Below are 17,924 nucleotides of genomic sequence, written 5' to 3'. Positions count from 1 at the left end.
TCCCTAGATGATTGGCTCTAGAGTAGGTTAGGGATGAAGGGTTTAACAACTCTGACGTTCTCCAGAGCCCCCCTTAGCACTGTCTCAGAAGTAAGCTGTCGGTGAAAGAGCTGAATTCATTTAAGGATTGGTGACAAAGTTACTCTTCTCAGGTTACAATAAGCACGTAGTGTAAAAGGTTTGAGTTTTGTTTAAAGAAAGGTTTAGACTCGAACCCGGTGTGATATGATCATTAACGTTGGCCACAGCCAGGTGAGATTACATTACTCCAGCAAGAAGAAGTAGCAGGGGAGCTCAAGAGTTTGAGGTCAGTCCAGGCTGCAGAGCAAGACCCTGTCTCAAAGCCAAGGGCATTGGCTGTGGGACTGGATCACCTGTTGTTCTCCTGAGTGCTAACCCCAGCCTCACTCTCATTCTTCTGCAGTCTCAAGTACTCCAAGCTGGACTCCAGTTCGATGTGCAGCTGAGGAGCTGACTCCATCTCCACAGTGCCAGGTTCACAGGCATGCGACACCGTGTTTGGTTTCTGTGGTGTTGGAAACTGACCCCAGGGTCACATGGTTGATACTAGGACTGGATTATTTTATATATGCACTTAAGTAAAATCCTTAAGTTATTCTAACAGTAATTTCCATCAGTCTCCGCTTACAGGATTTTCCCTCTGAAGGGCTATTATGTGGATTAAAATACTGTATACAAAATACATATTAATTAGATAGCAAATACCAGTTTTTTCCGTGTTCCAACATTCTCTTTTGTAGAGAAGGTTTACTTACTTTATGGATGAGTGTTTTGCTGCCCTGTATATCTATGTGTGTATGTATGTGTACATCATGTATATGCCTGGGCCCCCAGAAGTCGGAAGAAGACATTGGATCCTTTTTTTTTTTTTCAAGACAAGGTGTGTAGCCTTGACTGTCCTGGACTCACTCTGTAGTCCAGGCTGGCCTCGAACTCACAGCGATCCACCTGCCTCTGCCTCCCGAGTGCTGGGATTGAAGGCGTGCGCCACCGCGACCGGCTTGGATCCTTTCGAAATGGAGTTATGGGTAACTGTAAACTTCCATGTGGGTGCTGGGAACCGAACCCTGGTCCTCTGCAGGAGCAACACATGTTCCCTGACTGCTGAGCCATATCTTTGTAGCCCCACCATCCACCTTTTAACAAGGGTAACTTCCTTGTTCTAAACATCAGTGGATCTTGTTTTTGTTCTTTGACAAGAGCTTCCTCGGTAGCTCTAGACTGGCCTTGAGCTTTGAACTGACCATGTGGCCCAAGCTGACTTTGTAATCCACCTGTCTCTGCCTCTCACTACTGGAATCACAGACAGACAGACACTCCCATGCCTGGCTCTTTGGATATCTGGAGAAAGTTTTTGTTTTGTTTTGTTTTGTTTTTTTGAGACAGGGTTTCTCTGTGTAGCCTTGACTGTCCTGGACTGGCTTTGTAGACCAGGCTGGCCTTGAACGTACAGCGATCCACCTGCCTCTGCCTCCCGAGTGCTGGGATTAAAGGCGTGAGCCACCACGTCGAACTCTGGAGAAAGTTTTTACCTTGTACCTTAGATATCCTTTAGGCTCAGCTGTGTCACTGGACACCATTAGATATGACAGCCAATCAAGGACATGGGCAACAGAAATAAAAGTACAAGGGGAAAGGCGACAAAGCAGGACATATGTGAAAGACGGAGTCACAGCAGCCGTCTTCTCTAATTTCACCAACTGTCCTTCATTTTGTCTTCATTTGCCTGAGTGGCCTCAGGGACCAGGCTGTAAACTTTTGTGCTCTTGCATTGATGCTGAAACACTCTGATGTGCCTTTCCATGGGTTTTAATACTTCCCAAGGATGGGCAGGATATTATGCTTCAGTTATATAGTTAGCTCAGCTATTTTCTTATTAAAATGTCTTTCCAGTTCTTGCCTCTGTCAAGGGCTAGGCCCGGCTGGCCCTTCCTGATCCTGCGGCTTTAACAGGGAACACTGAGCTTTTGTTCCCTGTCAGGGTCATTCTTGGCAAAGCCAGCAATGGACTGGTGCTCTTGCAGGGGGTGGGGGGGGCAAGGCCAGGGCCTAGAGATTGACAGTTCCCTTGTAAGCTGTGGTTCAGTGAATGTTCCAGACTCCGAGCTATGAAATGTTTTGCTTGCCGTACCAGAATGTTCCTTGTAAAACAGGAACCAGAGCTCCCTGCAGTTCTGCTGTTGGGTGACTTGTATTCTGCTTCCCCATCTGAGGGTATGAAAAGAGCTGTGATTATAATAAATTTGCTGGCTTGAGTCATCAGTCCTCCAAACCTTCAAGCCCCCAGCTTTGGACTGTTTATTTTTCTCATCCCTGGTCCTCCTCTCAGAGTCCCAGTGTGAACCCAGGAAGAGAGTCTGGTTCATCCTCTGTCATTTTGACTGCAACTGAGTCCTTCCAAAGTCCTTCCAATCTCTGACCTTTAACACGGTAGCCACCTATCCATTTTTCTAGCTGCCCACTGGGATCCTCCTTGTTTGACGGAGAGTGTTATGTATATTGCATGGCAGTATTTGGTCCCTCCCCTCTCATGTGCTCTTTGGCAGTGCCAGGAAATTTCCCACATGCCAGCAGCCAATCACTGTTCTTATTGTTAGGAGAAGATGATCTTGGGAGTTTATTACATAAATGAAACCGTTGGGATTAGATTGAAAACAGCCACCTAGTCCCTCAGCCCTGAACTGAGTCTCAACTCTCAAAATCGGCAGGATGTTAAGATACCTCTTCCTCATGGAGGCAATTTTTGCTCTTTGGTCCCTGGCATCCTGGGTAACTGCAGGAGAGCACGGTGAGCTATCATTTGGGGTCCTTGGCTAAAAACTGTTTTAAGTTACTAGAGGAGAGGTCATCTCCTGCCTTCTAAAGTTCCTCATTTGTGGAGCTGATCATCTCTGTAGGAAGAGCTAGATGGAAAGATGGCAAGGATAAGTTGTCTTGACTTTTGTTCCTGTCCCTGTAGCGAGGAGCTAGGACTTACAAGGATATACATTCTGGTTATCTTCTAATGCTTAGTAACTGAGGACAGGACCATGCAAAAGCCCCCCTTCTCTGCCTGCCTGTCTGTCTGTCTCTATCTCTCTGTCTTTCTCTGCAGTACTACTGGTTTACTTGTCTTTTTTAAAAATTATTTTTATTTTATGTGCATCAATATTTTGCCTGCATGTATGTCTGTGTGAAGGTGTCAGATCTTGGAGTTACAGACAGTTGTGAGGTGCTATGTGGGTGCTAGGAATTGAACCCAGGTCCTTTGGAAGAGCAGTCAGTGCTCTTAACCACTGAGCCATTTTTCCAGTCCCCTTACTTGTCTTTGAATAGTCGTAGAAGGGTGTTAGTGTCTGTGTGGCAGGAAGAGAAGGGGGTGGCAGAGATAGTCTGCATAGGAAATGCATGGGGCTACTGAGCTCCTTGAGGCACATGGGACTCTCATGCCCTAATTATTTTTTAAAGATTCGTTTATGTCTATATGTCCCTCTCTGTGTATGGCATGTGTATATGGGTGCCTGTAGAGGCCAGAAGACAGAGTAGTGTCCCTTTGAGCTGGAGGTACAGATGGCTGTGAGCTGCTAGAGATGGGTGCTGGGCACCGAACTTGCGTCCTTTGGAAGAGCACCAAGTGTTCTTAACAGCTGAGCCATTTCTTTAGCCTCCATCCCCAGTTTCTTGAGGCCTGTCCAATCATCTGAACAACTACTACTTTTTTTTTTTTTTTTTTTGGTTTTTTGAGACAGGGTCTCTCTGTGTAGCCCTGGCTGTCAAGGACTCTTTGTAGACCAGGCTGACCTCGAACTCACAGCGATCCACCTGCCTCTGCCTCCCGAGTGCTGGGATTAAAGGCGTGCGCCACCACTCCTGGCTCATCTGAACTTTCTTATGTACTCTTTTTCAGTTAAAGTGCCCTCTTGGTCAGAGCCCATGCAAAGGTCTGTGCCAGAATGATAGTTCGAGGGGCAGGATCCCAGCGTATTCCCTGGACCTATCTCGTGAATGGATAGAAGCAGACAGAGTTTTCCATCTGCTCCATTGTCTCTGGACACCTAGCTATGTGGGTTACCTCTTTTTCCCTTTGAGGTCTCTAACCAGTCCTTACCTCAGCTTTTTGCCTCTTATCAGGAAAGAAAGGGTAATTGATGAGCCCAGCGTGGTGGCGCACCCCAGCACTTGGGAGGCAAAGGTAGGCTGTGAGTTGGAGGCCAGCCTGGTCTAGAAAGTGAGTCTAGAACAGCCAAGGCTAACACAGAGAGACCCTGTCTCGAAAAACAGAACAAAACAACAACAAAAAACAAACAAACAACAAAAAAAGGAAGGGTCATGTTGATCCCCGTCTTTTGCTTTGGACTTGAGTGGTGCTGTGAAGGAAAGCCTGGGAAGGTGGGTTGGTGACTTGGCTCAGCAGGTGAAGGCACTTGCCTGCCTGCCTTGCAGAACTGAGGACCTGAGCTCCAGCCCCAGAACCCATACAAAAGTGAGAAGAGAACTGCCTCAGAAAGCTGTCCCCTGAGCTCCACATGCATGCTGTGCATGGCACACGTGCCGCCTGATCATCCTGCTTTTGCCTCCTGAGTGCTGGGATTGCAGGTGTGTACCATCATGCCTAGCCACCCCCCACTCCCCCAGCACCCCCCAAAGTCAAGGTCTTGCTGTGTAGCCCAGGATAACCCTCCTGCCTTCCTTTTCTAAATGGTGTCTTCTGTGCAGAACCCCCTTGTTTTCCTGCTATTTCCATGGCTGCTTTTGCTTGTTCACGCTTCTCGGTCTCTTTTATGATCATATTTCCTGCCCTCCTTCATCCTTCATTCTCCACCTAACTTTCTGGGGGAGATGTTAGGTAAATGCACTAGCTTTTGGAGAGCTACCCCAGAGATAATATCCAGCTTTATATGTCTGCCTGTTGCTCAGGATGTAGACTTTAAGGTGTTTTATAGATGTAAAATATTTCTTGATACATTTATTCTTGAGTAATCACTTCTATTCCCTGATTTTTGAAATGAGATAATTTATTTATTTATTTTGTCTCAGGTAAGCCAGGTTGGCCTCCAATATTCTGTATAGCCAACGCTGGCCTTGAACCCTTGGTCTTCTGCCACCTCCTGAGTACTGGGATTACAGGCATGCACCAGCACACCTGGCCCTTTTTCTTCTTTCCTTCTTGTCCTTTCCTCTTGGAGACAGAACCTCACTGCTTTTCCCAGGATGCCTCGAGCTTGTGACTCTCTTGCCTCTGTCTCCTGAGTGATACTCTGTTGTCTGCAGACACCGGAGCCGGGCTCTCACCATGAGCACATGGCAGAATGTTAGAGTTGTAAGCATAGATTTGGGTTGCCTGAGACAAGTGGATCCCAGGCAAGTCTCTTGTGTGTCTCTACTTCTTTATTGTCAGATGGAAAGAGCCTGGAGAAGTGTTATAATGAGTTAGAGGGTGTGTCAGCCTTTCAGTATATAGTAGATTCTCTCTCTTTTTTCTTTCTCCTTTTTTTTTTTTTTTTTTTTTTTTTTGGCTCCCTGGAGGACCGGGTCTGGGCGGTGAGTTCTCTTTCCTTCTCTTTATGCCCCTCCTGTTCATTTCCACACTTCTCTCTCTCTCTCTTTTTTTTTTCTTCCTTTGAGACAGGGTTCCTCTGTGTAGCCTTGGCTGTCCTGGACTCAATTTGTAAGCCAGGCTGGCCTCATCGTCACAGAGATTAAAGGCATGCACCACCTTGTCTGGCTCCTTTCCAGTACCCAGGGGGGTGATCTGTACTTGGTTTAGACATCTATCTTGGACAGACTGCCCATAAGAGAGATGGAACACTGTGGTCTTGCCAGGACTTTCAGTGCTCAGCTCTGGGATCAAACCTGGAAATCTGTTCTGGGCGAGTCAGTCACTGTCAGCTTGTAGGGCCTCATTCAATCTTCTCCACGGCTGACTCTGAAATCTGTATTGTGGGAGTTGAAGGTGAGAGTGGCTCCTAGCTGTGGTGCTACTCTGGCCTTTGGCCATTATCGATGGGACTTTCTTTTCCCTTGGGGCTAGGCAGGCAGGCTGAAAGTAGTCTGCAGACCCCTCAGAGCCCACAGGCTGAGCAGGTCTCTGCCAGCTGGCGCACTTAGTGTTTAACTGCCTCTTCAGCATCTATAGCTCCTGTCAGAGAGAAGGGTTGCACTTGATAAGACTGAGTCCCAGGAAGCTCTCCTTCCTGAGCTGTGAAAAACAGGCCTTTCTTAACCTTTGAAGTAAGTTATCAGGGGTATAGTGTAAATGAGCTGGTCTGTTTGACAAAGGTGGAGTGCCAGTCAGGTTGCCTGAGGTGCGGGCAGACATAGGAATGTGCTCTCAGTGAGCAGTTCTGGTCTGAATGTGAGCCTGTGGTGACTCTTCTGTCTGTCTGCTCTATGGGCTTAGGCAACTGTGCTCGGCCTTTTGAATCTCTCCTTTGTCGTCTTCATGGTGTAGTTTGGAAGAAATACATTTGAAGAGCCTGCATTAGATCTGCCAAGTAATTCTCAGGACTTTTTTTTTGGGGGGGGGTTGCTTTTTGAGACAGGGTTTCTCTGTGTAGCCTTGAATGTCCTGGACTTGCTTTGTAGACCAGGCTGGCCTCAAACTCACAGTGATTCACCTGCCGCTGCCTCCTGAGTGCTGGGATTAAAAGCGTAGGCGTGCACCAAAACTGCCCAGCTTCAGGACCTCTTACAATTAGTCCAACAGCCCTCTGGGCTGTTCCCCTCGCCACTCATTTGCATTTGCACCTGGATACTTACTCATCAATCATTCATTTATACTACATATGGAGAGTCAGCTCTACCTGGCATGTGGGTATCTATGGTGAGCAAGGCCCACACCTTCAGCAGAGTGTTATGAAGAGGGAGCTGCAAAAGCGGAGGCTATGAGGAAAGAGAGAGCTTTGTTCCTAAGGAAGTGAAAGGAAGCCATTGTGATTGGAGAACAGCAAAGAGGGTGGTGGTTCTTGTTGAGGTTTCGGAGGCGGTAGGTAAGGCTCAGAGTTGGGGCAGCTTCGGGCTTCTTTCCTGGATTTTGTTCTAAGTGCAGAAGGAAGTAATTAGAGGCAGTGAAATGGCTTCTTGGGTAAAGGACTTGCCATACAAACCTTAGGCTCTGAGTTCAACCTCATGGTGGAAGGAGAGAACTGACTTCCAACATGGGCCTCTGATCAGCAGAGGCACACTGTGACATTCGTGTCCTCATAATGACACACATAACACAATACAATATTAAACATTAGTTTAAAAATACATATAAAAGAAGTAACCAGATGCCATGTGTAATCCCAGCGCTGGGAAGGCAGAAGCAGGAGGATCAGGAGTTCAGGGCCATTCTCAGCTGCATAGTGAGCATAAGGCAGCCTGGGCTACAGGAGGCCTTGCCTCAAAAAGAAAAAAAGAGTCATTGAGGGGAGTCTAAATGAAGGAGAAGCCTATTCCAGATTTTATTTTGAAAAGGCTGTTCTGGTGTGTGAAGACTGGGTGAGGGCAAGAGGAGACAATGGAAGACCAGGTGAGCAGCCATCGTGGCAGACTGGGTGAGAGATGGCCATGGTTTAGGACAAGGAGGTCCCAATACAGACATGGAAAAGCAGAGACTTACAGGCAGTTGACAGGACCAGGAAAGAAGTCAATGGGGGACGGATGCCAAAAGTGCTGTGACATATCCATCCAGCCTGAGCGACTGGCAGTGAAGCCCATTGACAGAAGGGGCCCCCAGGGAGGTAGACACTGGAGCTGATGCAGGAGGAAGCCTGTCTACAGCTTCCCGGCTCTTTGGGGAGAGGTGGGGTGTTAGGAAAGATGCAGATGGAGGGTGGGGTGATCATGCCAGTTCTAGCTACCAGTCCTGTTTCTTGTCCTGACCCTTGGTAAAATACCGTAATTATTGTGAGCTTACTAAGACGCACACTTTGTAATGGCTGAGTTCACCTAGGCTAGCAGAACCAAGAGGCCGAGGGCAGGGCATCCTGGCCAAAGGCATTGCAGGGACCATAGTTTTACAAGGTTCCTGGAGGCAAGACAAGCCTGGGCAATTAGAACTTCTAAGGAATCTGGTTTCAGGAGAGTATGAGGGACTACAAACACTGTCTAGCTTAATAAAGAATGAGGATGGCAGGGCTGGAGAGATGGCTCAGTGGTTAAGAGCATTGGCTCCTCTTCCAGAGGTCCTGAGTTCAATTCCCAGGACCCACATGTCAGTTCACTCCTGTCCGAAACTCAATTTCCAGAGCTTCTGACACTTGTACACAGACATACATACAACCAAAACACCCATGAACATAAAATTAAAAAATTAGGATGGCATAGTCTTAGAGGTAATGAAGTCCTGTTTGAGCTGACAGGAATTATTTGACATGGATTTGAGTATAAAAGAGGATGGCAGTGTTGAGCAATGGTCAAGGGGGCCCTCGACCCCAGCCTGCCTCCCAAGGGATCCGTTCCTTGCTTCTAAAGCAAAACTCTAGGGAGCTTAGCGGAAATTGGGTTGGGAGAGAGCAGAGGTGCTATTGTCTTGAAGAGCAGAGGCCCCTGGCCTTCGTCCCATTAGACTCATTAAAATGGTGACACCCGATAAGTATGGTGTAAAGTTCATTGTTCAGCTCTCTGGGGTGATTTCCATATCAGCTCTCTCAACTGTAGATTTATTTTTCAAGGGTATTGCAGTGTTTGCCAAGTAGGCGATGAGTAGGCGCAGTGGGATTCATCAGGTAGTTATAGTGGCCATGCTTTCCAAATAAAAAAAAGTGAGGGGACATAGTTTTTATATGACATCATAACAACATGGAATATTTCTGTTCAGGAAAGTCCTAAGTCACAAGATGACAGGGTTTGTCTTTGGGGTCCAACACTTACTCTTTCCATCACGGCAGACTCTCTGGAGCCAGCCACCTGTAATCATTCATACCTGTTGCTTCTGGGGCTCTGGGCCAAGTATGTTTTGGTTTTCTACACAACTTAATTGCTCATCACCTCTCTCCATATTTAAAGAACTGGAAATAAACTCTGAAATGAGTCATGGTGAATTAGTTTCACTCAGGCGTTGTAGTCTTTGGGCGTGCCTGTTCCTGAGGCCCAGGTGCCTACATCTTGTAAGGATGGCGTATTAGACTGTAACTCATTGCAAGTCAGGCAGCTGGGTTTTGTCCTGCGTAGCTGCTAGCTAACTCTGTAGTTCTGGGCGGGCCCTAGTCTCTTCTCTGGGTTTTGTTTGTGTGACAGCAGTGATGAAGAGGTGCATTCCGAATGTATATGGCTATATAGGGACAAGAGAACATTAACAGAACAGTGATTCACTATCCTTGATTTACAAGGATTCTGAGGTGGGTGTCAGAGCTGTCATGGCAACTCAGTGATGCTACCAAGAAGGAACCATCTCTCTCCCTCTCTCTCACCATGCCGGTCCTCATGCTAGTGACTTCCTATGTCTGTCTTTGGAAGAAGAAAGAAGTGACTTAACAGTTTGTATCAAGAATATACACTTCCCCCATCAGCATGTTAGTTTATTGTCACCTCTGGTTATAAGAGAGGCGGGACTCACTGCTTCTCAGGCCAGACCTGAGGTTTTATGAATGAGTCTCATTTCTAGTAGAGCAGACTGTCCCCAGATGTAGTGCTCTAAGACAATGGTTCATTTCTCATCACAGCTGTAGGTGGCACAGGCTTCGCTGGAGAAAGAGTTGACCTCTCCATGTGGTACAGCTGAGGTCATTCACGCATGCAGGTGGGAGCTCAGTAGAGATAGAATGTCTGGAATAATATTTCTTTTCTTTTTATTTTTTTCTTTTCTTTTTTTGAGACAAGGTTTCTCTGTGTAGCCTTGGCTGTCCTGGACTCGATTTGTAGACCAGGCTGGCCCCGAACTCACAGAGATCCACATGCCTCTGTCTTCCAAGTGCTGGGATTAAAGGTGTGTGCCACCATGCCCGGCGATATTTATTTTTTATTGATTTATTTTAATGAATTTATCAATTTGTAAAAGGAACATTTATTCTGCCATTTCAGTTGCTGTCTGAGAGGCTTACTGTCTCCTTCTGCTACCTAAGCCTAGACCTGGAAGCTTCTAGTCTCCGTACAATCTAACCTAGGCCTAGAATGTTTTCAGATTCTGAGACTTACTGCTTAACAATCTCACCCTTTCTTGTTTTCCTGAATTCTGGGCTGGCTGGTTCAATTCAGCTGTTTTGGCTCAAACTCCTCTCCCAGCTGATTTATTCAATCTGCCTTCTCTTTTGGCCCCGGAATTGCTCTGCTTGGCCTCAAACTAACTCCAGTAATATTTTCTAATCTTCTGGCTCCTTCTCATTCTGTCTTCACCTGTGTCTAGTTTGTTCTTTCATTCAACCTCTTTCTGTAAAACTCTCCTGGTAAGACAGTTTCCTCTCTCTCTCATTCTCTGTGTTGCTCCCTTAAATAGCTTCCCTTTCCTCTCTATCCTCGTGAGAGTTTGGCATATTTTATTCTGTCAAATATTTCTCTGATTGGCCACTTTTTCCTGCCACTTAATTAAACATAATTTTCCAACATGGGTGCTTCCTTCTACATCCTAACTACCTTCATTGCTTGGGATTAAAGGCGTGCACCACCATGCCTGAACCTAAGCTTTTCTCTACCTGAAACTTGCTCTATACCAGGCTGGCCTTGAACTCTGAGCTGCTTGCCTCTGTCTCCTGGATTAAAGGTGTGTCTGTGCTCCAGGCAGATCACACAGATTTAGAAGGTCATTGGATATGACCTATTGCCTGAGCAGCCATGTTCTGAATTAAAATTCCTCTACATCAATTAATTTGTGTATTTGTGCATGTCTGTGTGTATGTGCACATACATATGGAAGCCCCAAGTCGGCCTGAGATGTCATTTCTCAGGAGCTGTACACCTTGTATGTTCTGAGTCAGGGTTATTCACTAGGACTTAGGCTTGTTTATTAGGCTGACAGGCCAGTGAGCCCTAGGTGTCTGCTTGTCTCCACCACGCCACCACTAGTGCCACCATAGCCGGCCTTTTGCACGGACACTGGGGATCAACTTATGTCCCCCTGGGATAGCAATTTCTCCTTCCATGTTCCCTGCCAAAGTGACATCTCAGCCCACTATAGCCTAGCTAATAAGATGAAACCCAGGTCAGTGTGGGAAGGAACTTCACCAGGGCACAAGTCCCAGGAGATACAGCTGACTAGGGACAAATACTACCTGCCTGTCACAGTGCAAAAGGAGGGAGAATGGACATAAGATGTGTAGTTCATGTTTGCCGCAGTGGGCTAGGGCTGATGCCAACACCAAAACCAGTGGAGTGGCTCATGGCCAGAAGAAATAGAACGAATGTGGACTATTAGGGTGTATTGCATAGTAAAAGTCTGTGTTAACATCCACTGAAAAATGCCTTTTATGTTCCTGGCTTGTGCACATCTGAGCTTTAACACTTTCATTCTGTGGCAGAATTAAGTGGTGAATGTCCTGCTGACCCTCTTCCGTGCGAGAAGCTGTGTGATGGGGACACATCTTGTCCCGAGGGCCACAAATGCTGTAGCACTGGCTGTGGCCAGGCCTGCCGAGGGGACATCCAGGGAGGTATGTTGGTTTTTTTGGGAGGAGAGTCAAAAGTACCCCCTGGGTCCCAGGTCAGTTTGGAGGTGCTGCCTCTGGAGGCCTTCCTGGGGGAGTCAGTTGTCATCTTTACCACCCCTCGGTCTCCAACCCAACGCTTCTGCCTAGGGTGAAAGGGTCACTGTTGGCATGAAAAGAAGTAGAGAACGGAGGTGTGGTGACATAGCTCCTGGTGGTGACATAGCTCCTGGTTTGAGCTCAGCTGTGGGTATGCTCTGTGGCTGGTGGTAAATAGTTCCCTCTTGTTGAGCCCATTTCTCTCTCTCTCTCTCTCTCTCTCTCTCTCTCTCTCTCTCTCTCTCTCTCTCATCTATCAATCTACCTACCTATCAATCAATCCATTATCTATTTATCTGTCTATCTACCTATCATCTATCAATCTATCATCTATCTACCTATCTATCAATCAACCCTCTATCTATCTATCTATCATCTACCTATTTATCTACCTATCAAATTTCAATCTATATATTTATCTTTTTTTGAGCCATGCAACTCAGCTGACTGAATTTCCTATGGAGCTCGAGATGAACTTGAACTTGTGATCTTCCTGCCTTTACTTGCGAAGTGCAGGGGTCCCAGGCATGCACCACCACACCCAGTTTATGCACTCCTGGGGGCTGAACCCAGGGCTTCATAGATGTTGGGCAAATATCCCACCAGCTGAGCGACGTTCCTAGCCCCTTAGTTCCTAGTCCTACGCAATGCTTAACCTTTGTCCTTACATGTAGCCTGTTAGGGAAGACAAATGAGGAATTACCTACCTGATAAATCCACTGTAAATGGCAACTCTTATAAGTTGAAAGCATATTTAATAATCTTGTCCTAGATCGTGTCACTATCGCTGTGATGGCACCATGGCCAAAAACAACCTGGGGAGGAAAGGGTTTCTTTGGCTCACACTTCCACACTGTAGTCCCTCCTTGAAGGAAGTCATGGCAGGAACTTAAGGCAGGAACCTGGAGGCAGGAGCTGATGCAGAGGCCATGGAGGGGGGTGCTGCTTACTGGGTTGCTCCCCATGACTTGTTCAACCTGCTTTCCTCCTCCTCCTAGTCCTTTTCCATCTCTTCTTTTGTTTGTTTTTCAAGACAAGGTTTCTCTGTAATAGCCCTGGCTGTCCTGGAGCTCAATTTGTAGACCAAGATGGCTTCAAACTCACAGGTATCTGCTGTGAGGTATCACAGGTATCTATAGTGCTGGCATTAAAGGCGTGTGCCACTATGCCTGGATCAGTCTGCTTTCTTACAAAACCCAGGACTGCCAGCCCAGGAATGATACCACCCAGAATGCACTGGGCCTACCCTTATCAATCACTAATTAAGAAAATGTCCTACAGCTAGATCTTACGGATGCATTTTCCAATTAAGTTTCCGTCCTTTCAAATGACTCTAGCTTGTGTCAAGTTGACATAAACTAGCCAGCACAACTCTCAATCCACCAAAATCTTCAAGCTTTGCAACCTATACAGCCCACTGTGGAGTGTCCAGCTCTGTGCCATGGCGGACTGGGAGTTGTGGCTGCTGCTGCTCAACATTGAATGAATACCATACTGCATATTGCTGATCTGTGCAAGACAGAACTTGCACATTAAGGGACTGTTCCTCCTGAGTCTGTGCCATTCTGGTACCATTGAGCAACGGTACCGTGACAAGCATGCACCCCACCACCACCACTCACACCCACCACATACACCACTCACACACATATACACACCACACACGCATGCCACACATACACGACACACATACACCACACACAATACATTTTGATGAAAGAACACTTACACAGGGGTGTGGCAGCACAAAGCAGGGGCATAGAACCTCTCTAGGGTAGCAAATGAGGCAGTGACACGAAATTTAATCATAGGGGGCCTTGTCAAGGTAGGGCCTTGTCTCTCTGCTCTGGCCTCTATTGGCAAGCCTACTCTACTAACCTCCAAGGACCTGGCATTGGGAGCTTAGTGACTCCTTGGTCAGACCTGCTTGGATGTAGTGTCTCAGGCCCCCAGTTTCCCTGTTCCCAGGCACATCTAGCTGGGAGTCAGGATTGATTTGCCTGGGCCCTGTGTCTAAGTTAGAGGTAGGAACTTGGGAAGAAAGGAGCCAACTCCCCATGTCTTTCCCTGTGCTGGTGTTTCCCCGCAGGGCGGGATGGTCATTGTCCCCAAATTCTGATGGGCTTGTGTATTGTCACCTGCTTCATGGATGAGAACTGTCAACCCGGGGAAAAGTGCTGTAAGTCAGGCTGTGGCCGCTTCTGTGTCCCAGGACTCCGGCCACTCCAACAGCTCACAGACTCCAACAGGACCAATGGGTCTAATTCTGAATCAGGTGAGTCTAACCCGTGATGGCCTTTGACCAGCTACGAAGTTAACAGGCTTCTGGCTGTGTGGGATGGCTTAGATGCTGGGGAGCTGGCTTCTGGAGGCCATAAAGAATGCTGTTAGAAAGATCCAGTCACAGACCACACCCTCTCACAGACACCGTGGGACTATAGTGCACACAGTGGGTGTGGCTCTCTAAGGGGAGGTCTTTCTGGGAGAGATGGGATTTGATCCAGGCCCAACAGCCTGAGCAGCTTTGATGAGTGAGGGCATCACAGAGGGTGGGAGTACATCTGATGTGTTTGGCCATGAGGGCTGGGGGCAGTCGAAAAGTCAGAACAGATACTGTTCCGGCTTCATAGCAGATATGAGACTGATTTCTAGCCGACAAGAGTGTTCAGAACCAGGTAAGAAGCCGAAACCATGTAGAACTGTGAAGAGTGACAGGCACTGAAGCTCCCCAGGGGAGAAGGGAAACAGCTGAGCCACTGGAGCCAGCAAGACACAGCTGTGACCTGGGATTTCTTCTACTTGCAGAGGCTCGAGTACCCTAGCCATCCTGATTCGTCTGGAGCGCCAGGAAGCTTCTGGAAGCCAGGAAGGGGTGACATCCTTGGGCTTGTGACACTCCCAGGGACATTATGCCTTCTTGTTTTTGCTGCTACACAGAGCACATACAACAGCCCTGGTGGTGGGTGCTTCTCTTTCCCAATAAAACGCTGGCATGGAACCTCTTGTCTGTACTGTGTAGGGTTCAGCGAGGCAGGCGAGCTGTGGCTCTCCCTGGGCATGGCCTTGGCCTTGTGAAACTATGGACTAAAGAAAGAGCAGGTTCTTTTTAAAATGTAACGTATATAAAGATAAAGTTCAATAGAGTAGCCACTGTCTGGAGGACTAGTAACGAGTTACGTGTGAAGCCTTGGGTGATCTTGGATGAGTTTACTCATCTTGGAAGTAATACATCCTGACTTGTTTGGTGCATAGCAACATAAATAAAAAAGCTTTTCTTTTAAATGTTAAAATATAATAATTAGGCTAGGTGTGGTGGCGCACACCTTTAATCCCAGCACTTGGGAGGCAGAGGCAGGCAGATCTCTGTGAGTTTGAGGCCAGCCTGGTCTACAGAGAGAGTTTCAGGACAGCCAGGGATACCCAGAGAAACCCTGCTTCAAAAATCAAACAAAGCCAGGCAGTGATGGTGCAGGCCTTTAATCCCAGCATTCGGGAGGCAAGAGGTAGGTGGATCACTGTGAGTTCAAGGCCAGCCTGGTCTATAAAGTGAGTCCAGGACAGCCAAGGCTACACAGAGAAACCCTGTCTCAAAAAACCGACCTACCAACCAACCAAACAAACATGGGAGCAGGAGAGCGGGTCCTGCCCCAAGGACAAGGGAGTGGGCCCTAATCCAGGGCTCTGAGTGGACCTCACCACAACATCTACCCCATGTATAACCTGCTGGAACACATGAAGGGGCCTGGCCTGCAGATTCAAAGATTAACCATCTACTTGACACATGACAACAACGGAATATCCGACAGCAGTCCCAGTGAGGATTCGGTAACAGTACTGTAGGCCTCAAACCAGACCCATGACTCATAGCAATGAACATTTGAAAGTAAACATAAGTGGATAAAAGGCTATACTGCGTGATACACTACAGCTTCTGTGACAAGAATTTTTGTTTGTCTGTTTTATTTTACTGGGGGGAGGAAAGGAATTTTGGTGCATGACGTGTAAATCATAGACATTCAATAAAAGGAAAAAGAAATAAACAATTCCATTGTATATGTAAAAAACAAACAAACAAAAAATTGTGTGTGTATGTATGTGTAAGCTACATGTGCACAATTTAGGTGTAGCTTTCAGATGACATCTCTCCTTCGACTGTGTGGGTTCTGGGGATTGAACTCAGGTCATCAGGCTTTGTACGCATCCCCTGTCTATTGCTAACTAGTCACCACGCATGCTAAAACGCCTTTCTGCTTTCCTCTTTTGTCTCCTACCAGATAGTAAAATAGTTATTATCCACACTCTACCCCACATCACAACCCCCACCCTACCCCTCCATCCCTACATTTTATATGCATATATTTTGGTCTACATTTTTTTCCCCAAGGAAATGGGACAAAGTCTTAGTAACAGAATTCTAGTTTTTAAATTAGCTCCCCCTTGAAGGGCTCAATAAATATTTGAATGAATTAAAGAATGAATGGGATTTCTTAGTATGTCAAATAAGAAGTTTTGGGCTGCGAGCAATAAGGAATGCAATGAGCAAGGGCTTTGGTCAACAAAGGCACAGGCAGAAGCAGGAGGAGGCTGCTGGCTCAGTGGCTCAGAGCCTCAGCTTTGTCTTTGTGCGGCCCGTTCACCTCTTCACAGGTACAGGAGGATTGACGGAAGCTCCAGGTGGCACAGCAGGGCGAAGCCATGAGGGATGGCCGTGCAACAGGATCTCACCTCACAAGACCCTCTTCCTATGACAGCTTCCTGAGAAGTTGTCACAGAGGGGCTGGGAGAGCAGATGTCTGCATAGGGAGTGACTTAGATTAGTCATGCTTTGCACCAGGGACAAGACATAGAAGGAAAGAGTGCTGTCTGGCTAGCTAGGCGATGCAGATTCTGTACTGGCTCAGGGGCATGTGCAATTAAAATCAGGCTTCAGGTGGCTAGGCATGTGCTGGTGAGATGGATCAGTGGTTAAAAGTGCATGCCCCCAGGTCTGATGGCCTGAGTTCGATCCCCAGGACTCACGTGGCAGAAGGAAAGATTCTATTTCAGCAAATTGTCCTCTATTTTATGTGTGCATTGTGGCACCTGTACCCACATACATACATACATACACAGACGATATAATAAATATTTAAAAATGCTGAGATCCTGGATATTACTGGGTTGAGAACACTCATTTTTCTGAGTGGGTATATGTTGGATTTGCCTGATCTGATGACGAGTGGCCAAATTGTGCCACTAGCTTTAGAGGGGGCAGACCCACCACAGTCTTGACTCTGGGAAGGGCTTGTATGAGTCTGATGGGCTGCTAGACAGTTCCTGAGATCTTCTTCCACTGTTTTGCTTATTTTATTGTTTACTAAAAATCAAAAGAAAAACATGTGTGTTTGGAGTGTTGCTTATGTTGCTCAGACTGACCCTGAGCTCGTTGACTTGAGCGGCGGCTCTCATGTCTCCCTAGTGTCTGAGTGCAGGGCTTCTCATATAGCTTTATACACATAATTAAAAATCAGTACGATAAAAAAAAAAAATCAGTACGATAGAGACTTCTGTGAAAACAGCTGAGGCTCACTGCCCCTGGGAACCTTCAGAGGCTGTAAGGCAATTTTCAGCCAGGTAAGAATGGGACTGGAGGCTGGGGCCTGCGACCCAGAGCTCTCCTTCCATCAGGTGGTGGCTACTTTGTGTAGCCTGCATCCATAGCAACAGTATAGGAGAAGGGAAGAGTGGAGAGAGGGATGAAAGAGGGAGAGTGAGACACACACACACACACACACACACACACACACACACACACACAGACATACACAGACAGACAGACAGACAGACAGAGACAGAGGGAGGTCCACAGAATCAGAGAGAGGGACGGGGGAGGGGGGGGGAAGAGAGAGAGACAGAGAAACAGAGAGATACAGAGAGACAGAGACACTGAAACACGGGTTGGGGTGGGGAGAGACACACAGAGATAGAGACAGGCACACAGAGAAACACAGAGGGAGAGATAGGCACATACAGACACACACACACACACACACACACACACACACACACACACACACATGGGTACAGACACAAGAAGAAGAAGAGAAGAAAGAAGAAGAAGAAGAAAAAGAGAGGCAGTGAGAGACACAGGCAGACAGAGAGAAACGGAGGGAGGAAGAGAGATAGAGACAGGCACACACACAAACACAGAGAGAAACATATATTTCAAGTCTTTGTGCAATCTCCGGGCTGTTCTCTCTTCTGTTGTTTCCTAAACCAAAGAAG

At 47.1% G+C, this 17,924-nt stretch overlaps 1 protein-coding gene across 1 annotated transcript; it reads left to right on the top strand.

Moving 5' to 3' along the window:
* Positions 1–2,635: 2,635 nt before the first annotated feature.
* Wfdc3 (WAP four-disulfide core domain 3) lies at positions 2,636–14,925 on the top strand. The gene is made up of 4 exons (XM_051144958.1): positions 2,636–2,809; positions 11,436–11,567; positions 13,750–13,935; positions 14,466–14,925. Exons 1-4 carry the CDS (start codon positions 2,731–2,733, stop codon positions 14,480–14,482), a joined length of 414 nt encoding a protein of 137 aa, XP_051000915.1. The 5' UTR covers positions 2,636–2,730; the 3' UTR covers positions 14,483–14,925.
* The last annotated feature ends 2,999 nt before the right edge of the window (positions 14,926–17,924 follow it).

This window comes from Acomys russatus, chromosome 4 (genome assembly GCF_903995435.1).
Source record: "Acomys russatus chromosome 4, mAcoRus1.1, whole genome shotgun sequence".
NCBI classification, from domain to species: domain Eukaryota; kingdom Metazoa; phylum Chordata; class Mammalia; order Rodentia; family Muridae; genus Acomys; species Acomys russatus.
This window is presented reverse-complemented; position numbering and strand designations above follow the sequence as displayed.